This window comes from Oryctolagus cuniculus, chromosome 1, assembly GCF_964237555.1.
Source record: "Oryctolagus cuniculus chromosome 1, mOryCun1.1, whole genome shotgun sequence".
NCBI lineage: Eukaryota > Metazoa > Chordata > Mammalia > Lagomorpha > Leporidae > Oryctolagus > Oryctolagus cuniculus.
In genome coordinates, this window is record NC_091432.1 from 128,759,108 (window position 1) to 128,774,876 (window position 15,769).

At 41.4% G+C, this 15,769-nt stretch overlaps 1 protein-coding gene across 1 annotated transcript in view; it reads left to right on the plus strand.

Moving 5' to 3' along the window:
* LOC103345104 (beta-galactosidase-1-like protein 3) overlaps positions 1-15,769 on the plus strand; it is a 49,039-nt gene that overhangs the window by 21,981 nt on the left and 11,289 nt on the right. Inside the window, exons 5-10 of the mRNA XM_051834503.2 lie at positions 8,168-8,236; positions 8,839-8,934; positions 10,162-10,270; positions 12,370-12,462; positions 14,657-14,738; positions 15,295-15,359. Coding sequence (XP_051690463.2) covers positions 8,168-8,236; positions 8,839-8,934; positions 10,162-10,270; positions 12,370-12,462; positions 14,657-14,738; positions 15,295-15,359 — 514 coding nt within the window. The remainder of the gene's footprint in view (positions 1-8,167; positions 8,237-8,838; positions 8,935-10,161; positions 10,271-12,369; positions 12,463-14,656; positions 14,739-15,294; positions 15,360-15,769) is intronic.

Below are 15,769 nucleotides of genomic sequence, written 5' to 3' on the forward strand. Positions count from 1 at the left end.
CAGCAAACATATCTAGTCCAAGGATAATCTTTGAGTACCTATTCAATCCCACAACTCCTTCTTCTTTTGCTCCAGTTGTCTATCTTCAGGGCTTAATTATGGAAAATTATATCTATCCCAGAAACTTGCCTACCATCCTAGATATTCAAATTCATTGCCATATAGAGCTGATAACAGCTCCTAGTGATCCTTTGTATTTCTGTGGTATCATTGTAGTGTGTCCTTTTTCATCTCTGACTTTATTTAAGCCCTCTTATCTTTTTAGTTAGTTGATAATGTAAGACATCATTTTATTTGTCACTTAAAAGACTCAAATATTCATTTCATTGAAACTTTGTGTTATTTTTTAATTTATATTTCACTCATTGATATTTTTATTTTTATTGTTTCATTCCCTCTTCTAACTTGAGTTTTTTATTCCTTAAAATAAATTATTAGATTTTTTATTCAGTATCTTTTTATTTTCAAAAAATACATGTATATTGCTATAAATTTCCTTGTTTGTACTCCTTTCCCTGTGTTCTGTAAGTTTTGGTATGTCACATTTCCATTTTCAGTAGTCTCAAGGAATACTTAAATTTCTGCTTTTGATTTCTTTAGTCCTCTAATGTTTATTCCGAAACATGTTGCTCAGTCTCCATATAATTATAAAGTTTCCAGAGAGCTTCTGTGCAGTTGATGTAGTTTTTCCATTGTGGCTATATGTCATAGCTTAATAATATTATAGACTTTGTTGAGACTTGTTCTGTGGTCGAATGTGATCTATCAGAGAAGATATTCCATATGCTGCAAAAAAAGAATGTGTATTCTGAGCTGTTGGATGGCTTATTCTTTAAATGTCTTTTAGGTCCAGCTGTTCTCTGGAGTAGTTTAAATTTCAGATTTCTGTGTGAATGTTCTGTTCCTTGATGAAAATGAGGTGTAAAAATCTCACCATATTACTGTACTGGAAATTTTCTGTTTATTTATTTATTTTTCATTAGTCAGTATTTACTGACTGAAATTATTATTTTTTATTTTCTTAATTTTTAAGGTGAACAGATTTCATATATACAGATGTAGGAGCATAGTAATACATCCCACCCTAACCTCACTCCCACCCATTTTCCCACAATTCCTTACCCTTCCTTTCTCATTCTTTCCTTTAATTTTTACAATGATCTACTTTCAGGCTATTTTATACTCATAACATTAACCTTACACTAAGTAAATTTCAACAAATAGTAAGAAGAAAAAACACTGTTATTCAACAGTAGTACAGGCAGGGTTTTAACAATAATCAAATCTGAAAATATCAATTTCACATATATATTACATTATTTTTATATTCTATTTGTTACCACAGCTCATGGAAAATTTATCATATTTGTCCTTCTGAAACTAGCTTATTTCAATAAGTATAATGGTTTCTAATTGCATGAAGTTTGTTGAAAAAGACAAAATTTCATTCTTTTTTTACAGATGAATAGTATTCCATAGTGTGTATATACCACACTTTCTTTTTTTTTAACTTTTATTTAATGAATATAAATTTCCAAAGTGCAGCTTATGCATTACAATGGCTTTTCCCCCCATAACTTCCCTCCAACCTGCAACTCTCCCATCTCCCGCTCTCTCTCCCATTCCATTCACATCAAGATTCATTTTCAATTATCTTTATATACAGAAGATCAGTTTAGCATATATTAAGTAAAGATTTCAACAGTTTGCACCCACACAGAAACACTTGAGTACTAGTTATAGCATTAAATCACAATGTACCACACATTAAGGACAGAGATCCACATGGGGAGTAAGTACACAGTGACTCCTGTTGTTGACTTAACAATTTGACACTCTTGTTTATAGCGTCATTAATCACCCTAGGCTCTTGTCATGAGCTGCCAAGGCTATGGAGGCCTTTTGTGTTTGCTGGCTCTCATCTTTGTTAGACAAGGTCATCAAAGTGGAAGTTCTCTCCTCCCTTCAGAGAAAGGTACCTCCTTCTTTGATGGCCTGTTCTTTCCCCTGGGATCTCATTCGCAGATCTTTCATCTAGTTTTTTGTTTTGTTTTGTTTTGTTTTGCTTTGTCTTGGCTTTCCATGCCTAGAATACTCTCATGGGCTCTTCAGCCAGATCTGAATGCCTTAAGGGCTGATTCTGAGGCCAGAGTGCTGTTTAGGGCATCTGCCATTCTATGAGTCTGCTGTGTATCCCACTTCTCATGTTGGATCGTTCTCTCCTTTTTAATTATGAGTTGGTATTAGCAGACACTAGTCTTTTTTATGTGATCCCCTTGACTCTTATTCCTATCATTATGATCAATTGTGAACTGAAATTGATAACTTGGACTAGTGAGATGGCATTGGTACATGCCACCTTGATGGGATTGAATTGGAATCCCCTGGAATGTTTCTAACCCCCATTTGGGGCAAGTCCGATTGAGCATGTCCCAAATTCTACATCTCCTCCCTCTCTTATTCCCACTCTTATATTTAACAGAGATCACTTTTCAGTTAAATTTAAACACATAAGAATAATTGTGTATTAATTACAGAGTTCAACCAATAGTATTAAGTAGAACAAAAATATACTAAAAGGGATAAAGTATTAAATTGTACATCAACAGTCAGGACAAGAGCTGATCTAGTCACTGTTTCTCAAAGTGTCCATTTCACTTCAACAGGTTTCCTTTTTGGTGCTCGGTTAGTTGTCACCGATCAGGGAGAACATATGATATTTATCCCTTTGGGACTGGCTTAATTCACTCAACATGATGTTTTCCAGATTCCTCCATTTTGTTGCAAATGACCAGATTTCATTGTTTTTGACTGCTGTATAGTATTCTATAGAGTACATGTCCCATAATTTCTTTATGCAGTCTACCATTGATGGGCATTTAGGTTGGTTCCAGGTCTTAGCTATTGTGAATTGAGCTGCAATAAACAGTAAGATGCAGACCGCTTTTTTTGTTTGCCAATTTAATTTCCTTTGGGTAAATTCCAAGGAGTGGGATGTCTAGGTTGTATGGTAGGGCTATATTCAGGTTTCTGAGGAATCTCCAGATGGACTTCCATAGTGGCTTAACCAGTTTGCATTCCCGCCAACAGTGGGTTAGTGTCCCTTTTTCCCCACATCCTCGCCAGCATCTGTTGTTGGTAGATTTCTGAATGTGAGCCATTCTAACCGGGGTGAGGTGAAACCTCATTGTGGTTTTGATTTGTATGTCCCTGATTGCTAGTGATCTTTCATGTGTCTGTTGGCCCTTTGGACTTCCTCTTTTGAAAAATGTCTGTTGAGGTCCTTGTCCCATCTCCTAAGTGGGTTGTTTATTTTGATGTTGTGGAGTTTCTTGATCTCTTTGTAGATTCTGGTTATTAACCCTTTATCTGTTGCATAGTTCGCAAATATTTTTCCCATTCTATCAGTTGCCTCTTCACTCTCCTGACTGTTTCTTTTGCAGTACAGAAATTTCTCAATTTGATGCAATCCCAATAGTTAATTTTGGCTTTGACTGCCTGTGTATATACCACATTTTCTTTATCCAGTCACCAGTCAATGGGCATCTGGGTTAATTCCATATCTTAGCTATTGTGAGTTGAGCTACAGTAAACATGAAGATACAGATAACACTTTCATGTGCTGATTTCTTTTTGTTTGGGTAAATTCCCAGGGGGTGATATTGCCTAGTCATATGGCATATTTATTGTCAGCTTTCTGAGGTATCTCCCTACTGTCTTCCACAATGGCTGCATTAGTTTATATTCCCACCAAGAGCGGATTAGTATACCTGTTTTCCCACATCCTCACCATCATTTAGTGTTTGTTGATCTCTGTATGAGAGTCATTCTAACAGGGATGAAATTAAACCTCATTGTGGCTTTGATTTGCATTTCCCTAATGGCTAGTGATCCTGAGCATTTTTTTAAAGATTTAATTATCTATTTGAAGGGCAGAATTACATAGAGAGAGAGAGGTCCTCCATCCACTTGATAATTCTGCAAATGGCTGCAATGGCCAGAGCTTTGCTGATCCAAAGCAAGGAGTCTGGAGCTTCTTCCGGTCTACCACTTGGTTCCAGGGGCCCAAGGACTTGAGCCATTCTCTACTGATTTCCTAGGACGTAGCAGAGAGCTACATCAGAAGTGGAGCAGCCAAGATGAGGACTGGTGCCCATATTGGATACTTGCACTGCAGGCTGTGGCTTTTCCCACTATGCCACAGCGCTGGCCCCCTGAGCATTTTTTCATGTGACTGTTGGCCCTTTGAATTTCCTCTGTTGAAAAATGCTCAAGTCCTTTTGTTCATTTCTTAACTGATTTGTTTGTTTTGTTGTTGTTGAGTTTCTTGAGCTCTTTATAGATTTTGGATATTAATCTTCTACAGTTTCATAGTTGGCAAATATTTTCTCCCATTCTGTTTGTTACCTCTAAACTTTGCTAAGTGTTTCCTTTGCAGGGCAGAATCTTCATAGACTGCTGTAATCCCATTTGTCTATTTTTTCTTTTATTCCCTGTGCTTCTGGGTTCTTTTCAAAGAAGTCTGTACCTATGTCAATGTCTTGCAGAGTTTCTCTAATGTTCTCCACTAGTAATTTCATGATACCAGGTAATAGATTTAGATTCTTTATTCATTTTGAGTTTATTTCTGTATATGAGGTAAGGTAGGGCTCTTGTTTCATACTTCTGCATGTAGAGATCTGATTTTCCCATCACAATTTGTTGAAGAAACTATCCCTTCTCTAGGGATTGATTTTAGCTCTTTGGATAAATAGTCCATAGTGTATATTAGCTCTATTGCTTCTTTGTTGATTTTTCTGTCCACTTGATCTGTCAGTTGATGAAAGTGCAGTGTTGAATTCCCCTTTACTCTTGTATTAGAGTGTATGTCTTCCTTTAGATACATTAACATTTTTTTAATTAGCCAGGCACTGTGGTATTGGATGCATATACATTTAGTATAATTCCATCTTCCTGTTTAATTGAACCCTTATTCATTACATAATGCTCTTCTTTTTCTTTTCTCCATTAGAGTTTATCTCTCACTTAATTCTTTTTCTTTTTTTTTTTTTTTTGACAGGTAGAGTTAGATAGTGAGAGAGAGAGAGAGAGAGAAAGGTCTTCCTTCCATTGGTTCACCCCACCCCCCATATGGCCACTACAGCCGGCACGCTGCACTGATCCGAAGCCAGGAGCCAGGTGCTTCCTCCTGGTCTCCCATGCGGGTGCAGGGCCCAAGGACCTGGGCCATCCTCCACTGCCTTCCCAGGCCACAGCAGAGAGCTGGACTGGAAGAGGAGCAACTGGGACAGAACCGGCACCCAACCGCAACTAGAACCCGGAGTGCCGGTGCCGCATGTAAAGGATTAGCCTAGTGAGCTGCCGCACCGGCCTCTTACTTAATTCTAATGTTTGTTTTGAAAGATGAAGTTCACCAACATTAGGTTCATACACATTCACATTTTTCATGTATTATTGTTGAATTGATCCCTTGATCATCAGGTGAGGACCATCTTTGTGCTTTTTTATGCATTGTGTCTTAATATCTATTTTATCATATAGATAATTGCTTCTACTTGCTTTTTCCTCAATTTTGTGTTATATCTTTCTGCATCCCTTTCTTTTATGTGTGAGTCTTTACTACAGTGAAATAAATTTCATGTTGGCAGCATGTGATTGGGTCTTGCTTTCAATCCATTTTCTATACTTTTTAATTGGTGGATTTAGTCAAATCACGTTTATTATTCATTCATAATCTCTTAATCCTATCATTTTGCTGAACCTTCTTCTGTTTATTTTTAATATTTTGCTTTGTTTCTAGTGTGATTTACCTTCATATGTTTTTATGAAAGTTGATATTTTCTAGTGCTAATGTATGAAAGAATATCTTAAATATTTTATGAAAAGCTGGTGTGGTGGGGATGAATATTTCAGCTGTTGCATGTCTTAGTGTTTAATTTTCCTGTACTTTTGAAGGATAACTTCTCTGGGTAAAGTATTCTTGGATTGCAGTCATGTTCCTTCAGAAGCTAATATAACATTCCATTCTCTCCTGACCTGAAAATTTCTATGAAAATCTGCAGATCATCAAATAGGAATGCTCTCCAAAGTGACCTAGGACCTTGCTAATACAAAGTTTAGAATACTCTTTTGAGAGTTTGCTTACAATGCATTATGGTGCGGCTTTTATTGGATCATGTCTATTTGGGGTCCAGTAAGTCTCCTGCAATTGGATGTCTCGAGCTCATGTTCCCACCTCTACCCCACCATGGCCAGAGTCCTGATTGCTGTGGTCGGAAGCTTGGAGGTGGTGGTGATGATAATCATCCCTTGCCTTCTTCGTTAATGAAGGCTGAGGCCATGTCTGATGCTTGGTTTCCCTGTAGCAGGAATGGTGCAGGATTTCAAGGTTATAGTCTGGAGTTTATTGTCTTTTCCTCACCCAGGGAAAGAGTGTCTCTACACTGAATTGCCTGAAGCTGGGAGAGGGATGATGGAACTTCTTCTTTTACTTCCTGTTTTCCATTGTGTCATTTCTTATTAATATACCAAAATTGACGCTGTAGTCTCCTGCATGGCTTCTGTGGCTGTTGTGGCAAAGGCTTGCTGTGTGAGTTGCTATTGTTGCCACTAGGAGAGATGGCCCGATAATCTTACTCAGTCATCAGTTTTCTCTGCCTCCTTGTTAGAGATTTTAGTTTAGTTGGAGGTTCTGTATCATCTGAATTTTGTCTCTTCCAGTAACTAGCTGGATTGCTTTGTTAATCACCTTCGTATTTGGCGTTCTAATTCTCAACTTCTGAGTTCTGTGTAATTTGCATTATTCTGCTTTGTTTGCTTCCTCCTCTTCTTCCTGCAGTGCCTCATCTAATGCAGCCGTCTTCTCTTCATGCTCTTCCTACATGTTTGTTCTCTTCCTATCTGCCCCCTCTTTCTCCTCTAGGCTTCTTATCTTCTAAGTCAAATATTTAGATTAATTTATTTCCTCGTCTTTCTGTTTTCTAATATATGCCTTCAAATATATGAATGTGCCAGTAATTATTGCTGTGATCATTGTCCCACTGAATTTGCTACATCATGCTTTGAATATCAGTTTCAAACATTTCATCCATGTTGAGATACTTTATTTGGCTATTCTGATAAAGGGGGAATGTTTTGTTTTATGTATCTCAATTTTATTATCACTCTGAAAAAATAATTTATTTGAGAAGGGAAGAGAGAGAGAGAGAGAGAGAGAGAGAGAGAGAGAATATGAATCTTCCACTTCCATGTTTGTTGCTGAAAACCAAAATCAGCCAGAGGTAGGGCAGCCTGAACTCAGAACTCAACTTGGGTCTCCCATGTTGGGGACAAGAACCCAAGTACTTGAGTCATCAACAGCACTCTCCCTGGGTGCACATTAGCAGGAAGCTGAATTGGAATTGGAGTCCAATATGGGATGCTGGCATCTCAAGCAGCAACTTAGCCTCTGTGTCAGCCACTTACCTGTAAAGCCAGTTGCACATAGAATTTAACATAATTTGTTCATTCTATTCCCTCAATATAGAGTCCAGGTTTTTCTGTGTGTATTTAAACTCTGATGCAAACCAACTCCTCCTTCATTCTTGAAAAATTCTTCAAATCAGTCCTACTATAATGCAACACATGCATCCTCAAAAATCTTTGTGGTGCACAAAATTCCATAATGCTTATTGGAAATATGTTACTAGAGAAATGATCCTCAGAATCTGTTAAGTAAAAAACAGAAAACACTTCCATTTTACTCTATACCCTCAGCCTATGTGGGTGGACATGGGTAATCAGTCTTCTTAAGGTCCAGGATACTGTATTGTATCTCTTGTTCATATTTTTATTAATTCTGAGCAACAATTGTACACATGTGGACTATTCTAATTGCGTTTTTCCTTGTCCATGTATTTTGAGGAGATGTGATAAAGAATGAGGCAGTGAGCAGGAGAATTCATACAAAAATCCAATAAATCTAGAACCATAGTACTACAATTGGGTAATAGAGGACTAAATTATTGAAGATTTAACTGTTTTTCAGATAGAGGTTTAATTCCATTGGTAATTGCTGCTGATTGCATAGTACTATCCAGTTTTTAGGTTGTGTTTGGGGTTGACCTGCCAATTTATAAAGAAATAAATACATAAAATTCTTAGGCTTCTTTTTTCTTATGTCTTGAAGCTACATTCCCTGGAACCTTCACGAGCCAAAAAGAGGCGAATTTGACTTTTCCGGAAACCTGGACCTGAAGTATGTGGTGCTGATGGCCCTGGGGCTAGAGGAGGAGGCCAAGAGGTGGCTCCATGGGGCAGATGGGGAGCACTAGGCATGCCCTGCCTCTGTGTTGAGAGCCTTGCTCTCAGTACCCAGCATAGGATGCTCCCCTATCTTTACCTGTTCCCCCAGACGTCAGGGTCAATAGCTTCTGGGGTTCCTTCTGCACTGCAGACCAGAGGGGCCAATAACCAAGGGCCAATAAGGTGTGACCAACTGCTGCAATGAGCTCCACTCCCTTGGGAGGGGGCAGTGATGCCCTCTAGATTAGCAAGGCCATTGAGTCAAGATTACTGAAGTAACTCCCCACACTGGGCCTGATGCTCTTCCTCCTCACGACCCCGTGGTGCTATCTAGATATTCCCGAGGCTGGTAAGCAGTGGGAACCTAGCTGTCAGGATCTCGGGGCTCTGTCTTGAGTAAGGACACCCTACTCTGCTAGGGATCGGGCTGAGTTTTCTCTCACTTGTGTCCCTGGAAGAGAGAAAATGGGGAAGAGGCAGGCAGCTGCATCACCTGGCTCCCTCCTGTCCAGGTTCTGTGCTCAATCATGGTGCTGAGTAGTTCTACCATCCTAGGGCCTTTGTGCGGATGGCAGAAGTGATTGGCCTATGGGTGATTCTGCGTCCAGGCCCCTACATCTGTGGTGAGATTGACCTTGGAGGCTTACCTAGGTAAGTTTGGTTCTGACACTAGGGTTGTGGATTAGTAAACTATTTTTCTTTCCCAAAAGCAAAATTTCACCCTAATTATAATGAGAACAGACTTAACTGATCAAGTACATGTGTCCAGCACTGGGTCATGGGGTTTAGGTGCAGTCTGTAGCAAGGGGTATGTGCCATTTTCATCCCCATTGCAAAGAAGGGAGTGGAGATGGTTGCCCCAGTTCACGAGTCTCAGGCCTTCCCAGGCTATGAGGGTGGAGGAGGGGCAGGTGATCTTTCATCTTTTCTCCCCACAGGCAGGTTGTATGTCTACCTCTGCTACTCTATTGCAGAGAGAAGAAAAGACCTAGAAGTTTTTAGCTTGCATGGAACAGTGTAATCACTCTACTTTTTATTCTGTTGTTGCCATCTCCTCCACCCACTGATCCTCAGTCCATTCCGCTTCTCACTTTCCTAGACTTGTTTGCTCATCTTTGTTGTTGCTTTTAAGCCCAGACTCCTGAAGATGGGATGAGATTTTGAGAATCCTGCTCTCTGACCTCTGCTATTGATGGGACTCCTGTTTTCACCTATACCTGTGCCTACAATGAGGAGTTGTTATCCTCAGGCTCACAAAAAGTTTTGCTTTTCTATATGACTGGCAGCTTCTCCCATCCAGCTCAGGAGAAGAGAGCATTGGGGCCCGAGCGAGCTGGGAAGTTTAGGGAAGAGACCATTCCCTGTGCTGGTCAGCTGGGGAGCAGGCACTTCTCCAGTGACCAGGCGGGGAAGGGTTTGTGACTTATAGCACCCACCCAGCACTTTAAACCTTAGGTCTTAGGAGAAACATGACCCTGTCCACAAAGAACAGACACTGTACTCATGAAAATTGTTCTCAACATGCTGAAAAGAGAAGAAAAGAGCACTCAATGTATGAGAGAAAAAGCTTAGGAGACTTGGTTTATGCAGGCTCACGCCCTCAAGACAAATGAATCTCAGAGCTCTTCTGGGGTCATCAGAGGCTTTGTAGCTGCAGGGGATGGTTTCCTGTAAATCCTTCAGGCTGAGAGTAGTTGAAGATCAAGCTGTGTGTCACTGAAGGACCCTGAGTACAGCAGAATTCCGGGTGTGACCTGGATTCAGAGGTGATAGCTGATAAGGGGGCTCTGAGAAGGCACTGGGGACCATGCTATGTGGCCACATGCACCTGTCTCCTCCTTCCTGTCTCTGCACTGAGCCTGCCCCTCCTACCTCCAGTTGGCTACTGCAGGACCGCAAGTCCCGACTGAGGACAACAGACAAAGGCTTTACTGAAGCAGTGGACAGGTATTTTGATCAGCTGGTTCCCAGAATGACTCCTCTCCAGGTAAGGCCCAGGAGATGTTTCCTTCTCTCCCTCACTGTAGGGAACTAACTTGTTCTGGCCAAACCAAAAATAGGCCACATCCAGCGCAGGTGCTACATGAAGCTGACATTCCTGAACATTTAGATACTGCACCATCAGCTTTCGGTCAGCAGTTTTGACGCGCCCTCTCCTGTGGGTTTTCCCCAAGGGTGAATAAATGTTCTTGATGATGGAGATCACTCAAATGGAAGGCTCACATCACAGAGGACAGGAACTGCACCTAGTGTTGTCCCGGAGGCTGGCTCGCACTTCATATTCGCAAATGCGGTGAAACACATCAGACCTGGCTTCACTCTAACATCACCTTTGTTGTTTCACAGTTAGCACAAAACTAACTGTAAGCTAACAGCTAGTAAACTCCCTCAGAAGGCAGCAAACACTTGGTGGTGAAAGTCAAGTCTGCCTTCCCACCTGAGTAAAAGCCATGAATTTGTGCAGGACACAAAGAACTTGCTTAGACACTGCTGCATTGCGCAGGAAATTTCTAATACATATAGAATCAAGTTATAGATCTATATGCACAACACTGAGGATGATAATGTCTACAATGGTTCAGACTCTGGCTGTTGCTGGCAGGCAGAAGACAGTTCATGGCTTTCAGCAGACAGGGAGGTCCAGAGAATGTTTTCCCCAGAGGGACCTGAAGGTTCTGAAGGCATTAGCCAGGCCAAGCTGTTGGTCCCAATCCCAGTTGGAGAAGTAACAGACAGGAAGAGATGGAATGAGGTAGAAGCCCAGGACATGCCTGGGGTAGAGTGAAGAGGAAATTGCACTAAATGTGGTTTGAGAAGGGACCTTCCAAACACACTCTTTCTCCCCTGTGCCCACTCCAGAGCCCAATCCTTTTGCTTGAAATAACCTATTGCTTCTGTGGTTGGCAGATTCTCTGTAAGCATTTATATCTGTGGGACTTTGTATTGAGAATGAAAATATCAGGATTTTGCTCCCAAGAGCTCTCTCTGCTGTCAGTGCCCAGAGGCTCCAAGGAGAAGGAGACACACTGACAGTGGAAGGACTCTAGATGACTAACTCTGAAAAGTGCTTTAAACTGAGCACAGCTCCTCAATGGTGGCAGATAGGTGGCATGATGGTCTACAAGCTTTGCCAACATGGCTTGAGGAACGATTACGAGTGGCAAAGAACGGGATGTGCATGAACATGCCTGGTGACTTTTGTAGGAATAGGAAGATTGAGTGAACGAATCATGACTGGTGGGGCACATTCTGCAAATCTCTACCATTTCACACTCTGATGTGCATGAGGATCCTGACTAAGTGTTCTTGATATTGGAGGCCACTCAAATGGAGAGAGAGATCAAGGACTCAAGGTCAGGAGCTGTGCCAAGAGCCACGCTCCTGAGCTGGTGGTGAAAGCATTGGGATTCGGCACGTGACTGCATCACCCTATGTGAGAGCAGAGAGGAGGTATGCCTCTTTAAATAGCACATGGTGTCTCGATCCATTTTCTTTGACTACAAAAAAAAATCTCTGAGTTCAAGTAATTCCTAGAGAATGACAGATTATTTGACTCTTAGTTCTAGGAAAGTCTCCAAGTATGGCCCCAGCACCTGCTCAGCATCTGGTATGGAGCTTCTTAATACTGTGAAACCTGGTGGACGTCAAATTGTGAGACATTAGTGCCACCATTTGGACCATTAGTGGTGGCCACCCCATGAACTCATCCATTCGTAATTCACTCCCAAAGCTTGCCCTCCTGCTTCTACTACTATTAGACTTGGAAACGGTTTCTAACACACGAATGTTTGGATGTGAATTAAGCTTTCGCAGGTTGGATCATGGGTAGTGTGGGTAAGGAGATGAGTTGTGGATTTGAGAGCTCTAATGCAAGTGATCGTTGGCGTGAGAAAAAGAGGGAGCCTGTGGCAGCTCTTACCCCCACACCACTAGGGATAGCCTGACTTCTGCATCTTGAGTGCCCAAGAGGATAGAGGCCAGATCTTTAGGGAACATAGCTCCACATGTCCACAACAGCAAACTCAGACACTCCAACTTTCAACCTTAGTAGCTTCATTTATCAATGACTATGTGCTTGTCTCTCAGTACCATCAGGGAGGTCCCGTCATTGCATTCCAAGTGGAGAACGAATATGGTGCATATAATAAGGACAAACACTACATGTCTTATATCCTAGAGGTAAGAACACTTGGTGGGTCTCCACATTTGCATGCTTTCTTCTTTAATCTATTTCCTTCTAGCACTTATTTCTGGTTTCTTCCCTCACTGATAAGAACACTGTGCATGATAAGAATATTTAACCTTAAGTTCAATTTCTCTGTGAATTTACAATATCATTAGGACATTCTGGATGTACTTAACTCTATGATGATAGAAAGAATGGAATGGGCTGGCGCTGCGGCTCAATAGGCTAATCCTCTGCCTGTGGTGCCGGCACACTGGGTTCTAGTCCCAGTCAGGGCTCCAGTTCTGTCCTGGTTGCCCCTCTTCCAGGCCAGCTCTCTGCTGTGGCCCAGGAGTGCAGTGGAGGATGGCCCAAGTCCTTGGGTCCTGCACCTGCATGGGAGACCAGGAGAAGCACCTGGCTCATGGCTTCGGATCAGCGCTATGCGCCGGCCTCAGTGCACCGGCCGCGGCAGCCATTGGAGGGTGAACCAACGGCAAAAGGAAGACCTTTCTCTCTGTCTCTCTCTCTCTCTCTCACTGTCCACTCTGCCTGTCAAAAAAAAAAAAAAGAATGGAATGAAAGTATCATTCCTTTCTGCTGGCTATTGCTATGATCCAGCATTCTCATTGAACTTGGGTATTGGTGAATGTGCATTTACGGGATATGGTGATCTCTGACTCGATGATGGTGGTTACTAGCTTGTGGCCTTGAGGCTTGTAGTCTCCTTTTGTTCTTCCCTAGATTAACATCTCAGATTTGGCAGTAACTACAGCCCTGTCTGTTGTCCTGTCTGATGTTGCACTCCCCTTCCTGTCCCTAAATTCCCATATTCAAGGGCTGAAAGGTTTCAGTCTCGACTGGATCCCTGATCAGTCTAATGAACAGGATGAGGGGCGTCATCTGGTCTGACCCATCGGCCCGCCCTGCCACATTAGCTTTGTACACCAGGAGAACTTGAATGAAAGACCTGGATAGAGTGGGTGTGGATCTCACCAGCTGGGCACACAAGAGGTGGAAAGCACAGGGTGTGGCTCCATGGAGGTGCTGGCTTCTGCCTGGCAGCTGTCCCTTGTGGAACTGGACAAAATGTTTCTACTTTGCTTATGGCTGACATAGATCCCTCATGCTTTGAATGCAGGTACCATTATTTTTTCCTCAATTAACATTAAAAATTCTTTAATAAAATTTGTAATTTTTTATTTTTCTACTGATACATAACCATTGTGCATATTCCAGTGATGTTCTGTCATACTTTGATACACACATACAATGTGTCATGCTCAAATCAAGATAAACTAATCTTTCTCCTCAAATATGTGTCATTTCTTTATGGTGAACACACTCAAATGCCTGTCTCCTGGCGTTTCATTTTTAATTATATACAGTACATTACCCTTGTCTATAGTCACCTTATTTCACAATAGAAGATCAGAATTTCTTTATCCCAACCATTACTTGGTGTCCATTAATCAGTCTTCCAATTCCCTCCTACACTACTCTCCTCAGTTTCTGGTAACCACCATTCTATCATCAGCTTCTTTGAGATCAATTATGTTAAATTACATACATGAGGGAAATCACGAGATATTTGACTTCCTGTGCCGGATTTATTTCACTAACATGATGACCTCAACCACTTGACTGTCTCTTTTGCTGAGATATGCCTCAAGAAAGAGACCAACAGGAAGGACCCTTGGCTCTCTGGCCATCTTTCCTATGAACTTCCAATTAAATATGCATTTCCTTAAGACATGGCAGGTTTCCTTGTTTCCCTGGTCGGGTCCAGGTAAGTTGCAAACACTGCAACGCTGACCTCTGCTCCACAGCCTCAATCTCCCCTTAAAGCACAAAGGGTTTCCCAGATTTCTTCTCCTTCCCTCTTTTTATCTTATAGCCACATTCAGGTGTTTCCTGAAAAACTCTGCTCTATTTTCCCATGGGGATATTAATTATGTGGTATCACATCCCACATTTATCTGTTTTGGCAGCCAACCCCGTGGAACAACACCAGGATGACACAACAAAGTGAGTCTCTCAGCCTCTTAATTTGAAGCATTCAGACTCTGAATTCACTAAAATTTAACTCATTCGCACCACTTGAATCCAGCTGTGTTCACCTCCCAATTTCCTTACTTGCTTATCTTCCCACGGGTGCAAGGAAAGAGGACTCATTTTATTCTTTTTTTTCACTTTTTTCTCAAACAGGCCCTGCTAAAAAGAGGGATTGTGGAGCTTCTATTGACGTCTGATTTTCTGGGTCATTCAACAAAAGGCTACGTTAAAGGAGGTACAAGTTTTGAGCTATTTGAATAGAAAGCCAAGGCTTTTCCAGCTGTTGTAAAGTTTGAACAGCCCAAGTGTCTGTGTTATGTCTTTCTCCCATGCCCACGCTAATGGAGTCCATAGACTTGTATTATGGCAGATGAGCATCAGGGTAGTAACTCAAAGTTCCTGCCCAGATTTTGTGGTTTTTCCTCGCTGCTGTTTTATGTAACACAGAAAAATGGAGTTCCTCACCCTCAGCACACCCTTCCATCTTTTACAATTCTTGTAAATTTAGGAATTTTGTTTAATGCTGGGCAGAGTTTAGCAACCTGGCAATCCCAATAATATGGGAACCAGAAGATAGGTGAGAAAGGAATCCAGCCTCGGCTGTGATGCTACAGCCCAAGGCTAAATGTAGACATTTTTGAATGAAGTAACAGGAAAATTCAGGATAGAATTGTAAAGTGGCAGTGGTAGTCATAAGGGAAATGAGCAAGATACGAGTGGGCAGGTGGGGCTTCATCCCATCCATGATGGTATTTGTCACATTGCTTCAGTAGACATATCTTTCTTTACAGCATTGGCCACCGTCAATATAAGAAAACCTGGTAGGAAACTTTCAAAAGAGCTGTCTCAATTACAGGTAAGATATCTTAGAGATAAGTTGTTTCCTCCTCTTCCACAACTTCCATCACCTGTGAATCTTGTGTCAAGACTGTCCCTGACAGCGTTCCAAGCCATTTTTGGAGCGTGTTTGCCTTTTTTTTTTTTTTTTTTTTTTAGCCTGAGCAAGAAATCTGCCTAGGGATCAAATTATGGAAATGATTGTGAGCAGAGTAAAGGTTCAAAGTTGTAAAAACTTGCTGGAGAATCAGTGACAGAAAATGGTCTCTTTGTGAGGACAGAGCTCAGAAATGGATTCCATGTGTTGTGTAACAAGAATAAAGATGTTTTGGTGACGTTGGCTTTTTTCAGCCAAACTGTGAATCATGAGAATGAGAATTGTTTATTAATATAGTTAACAGAGAGGAATTGAGTAGTTTCCACTTTCCT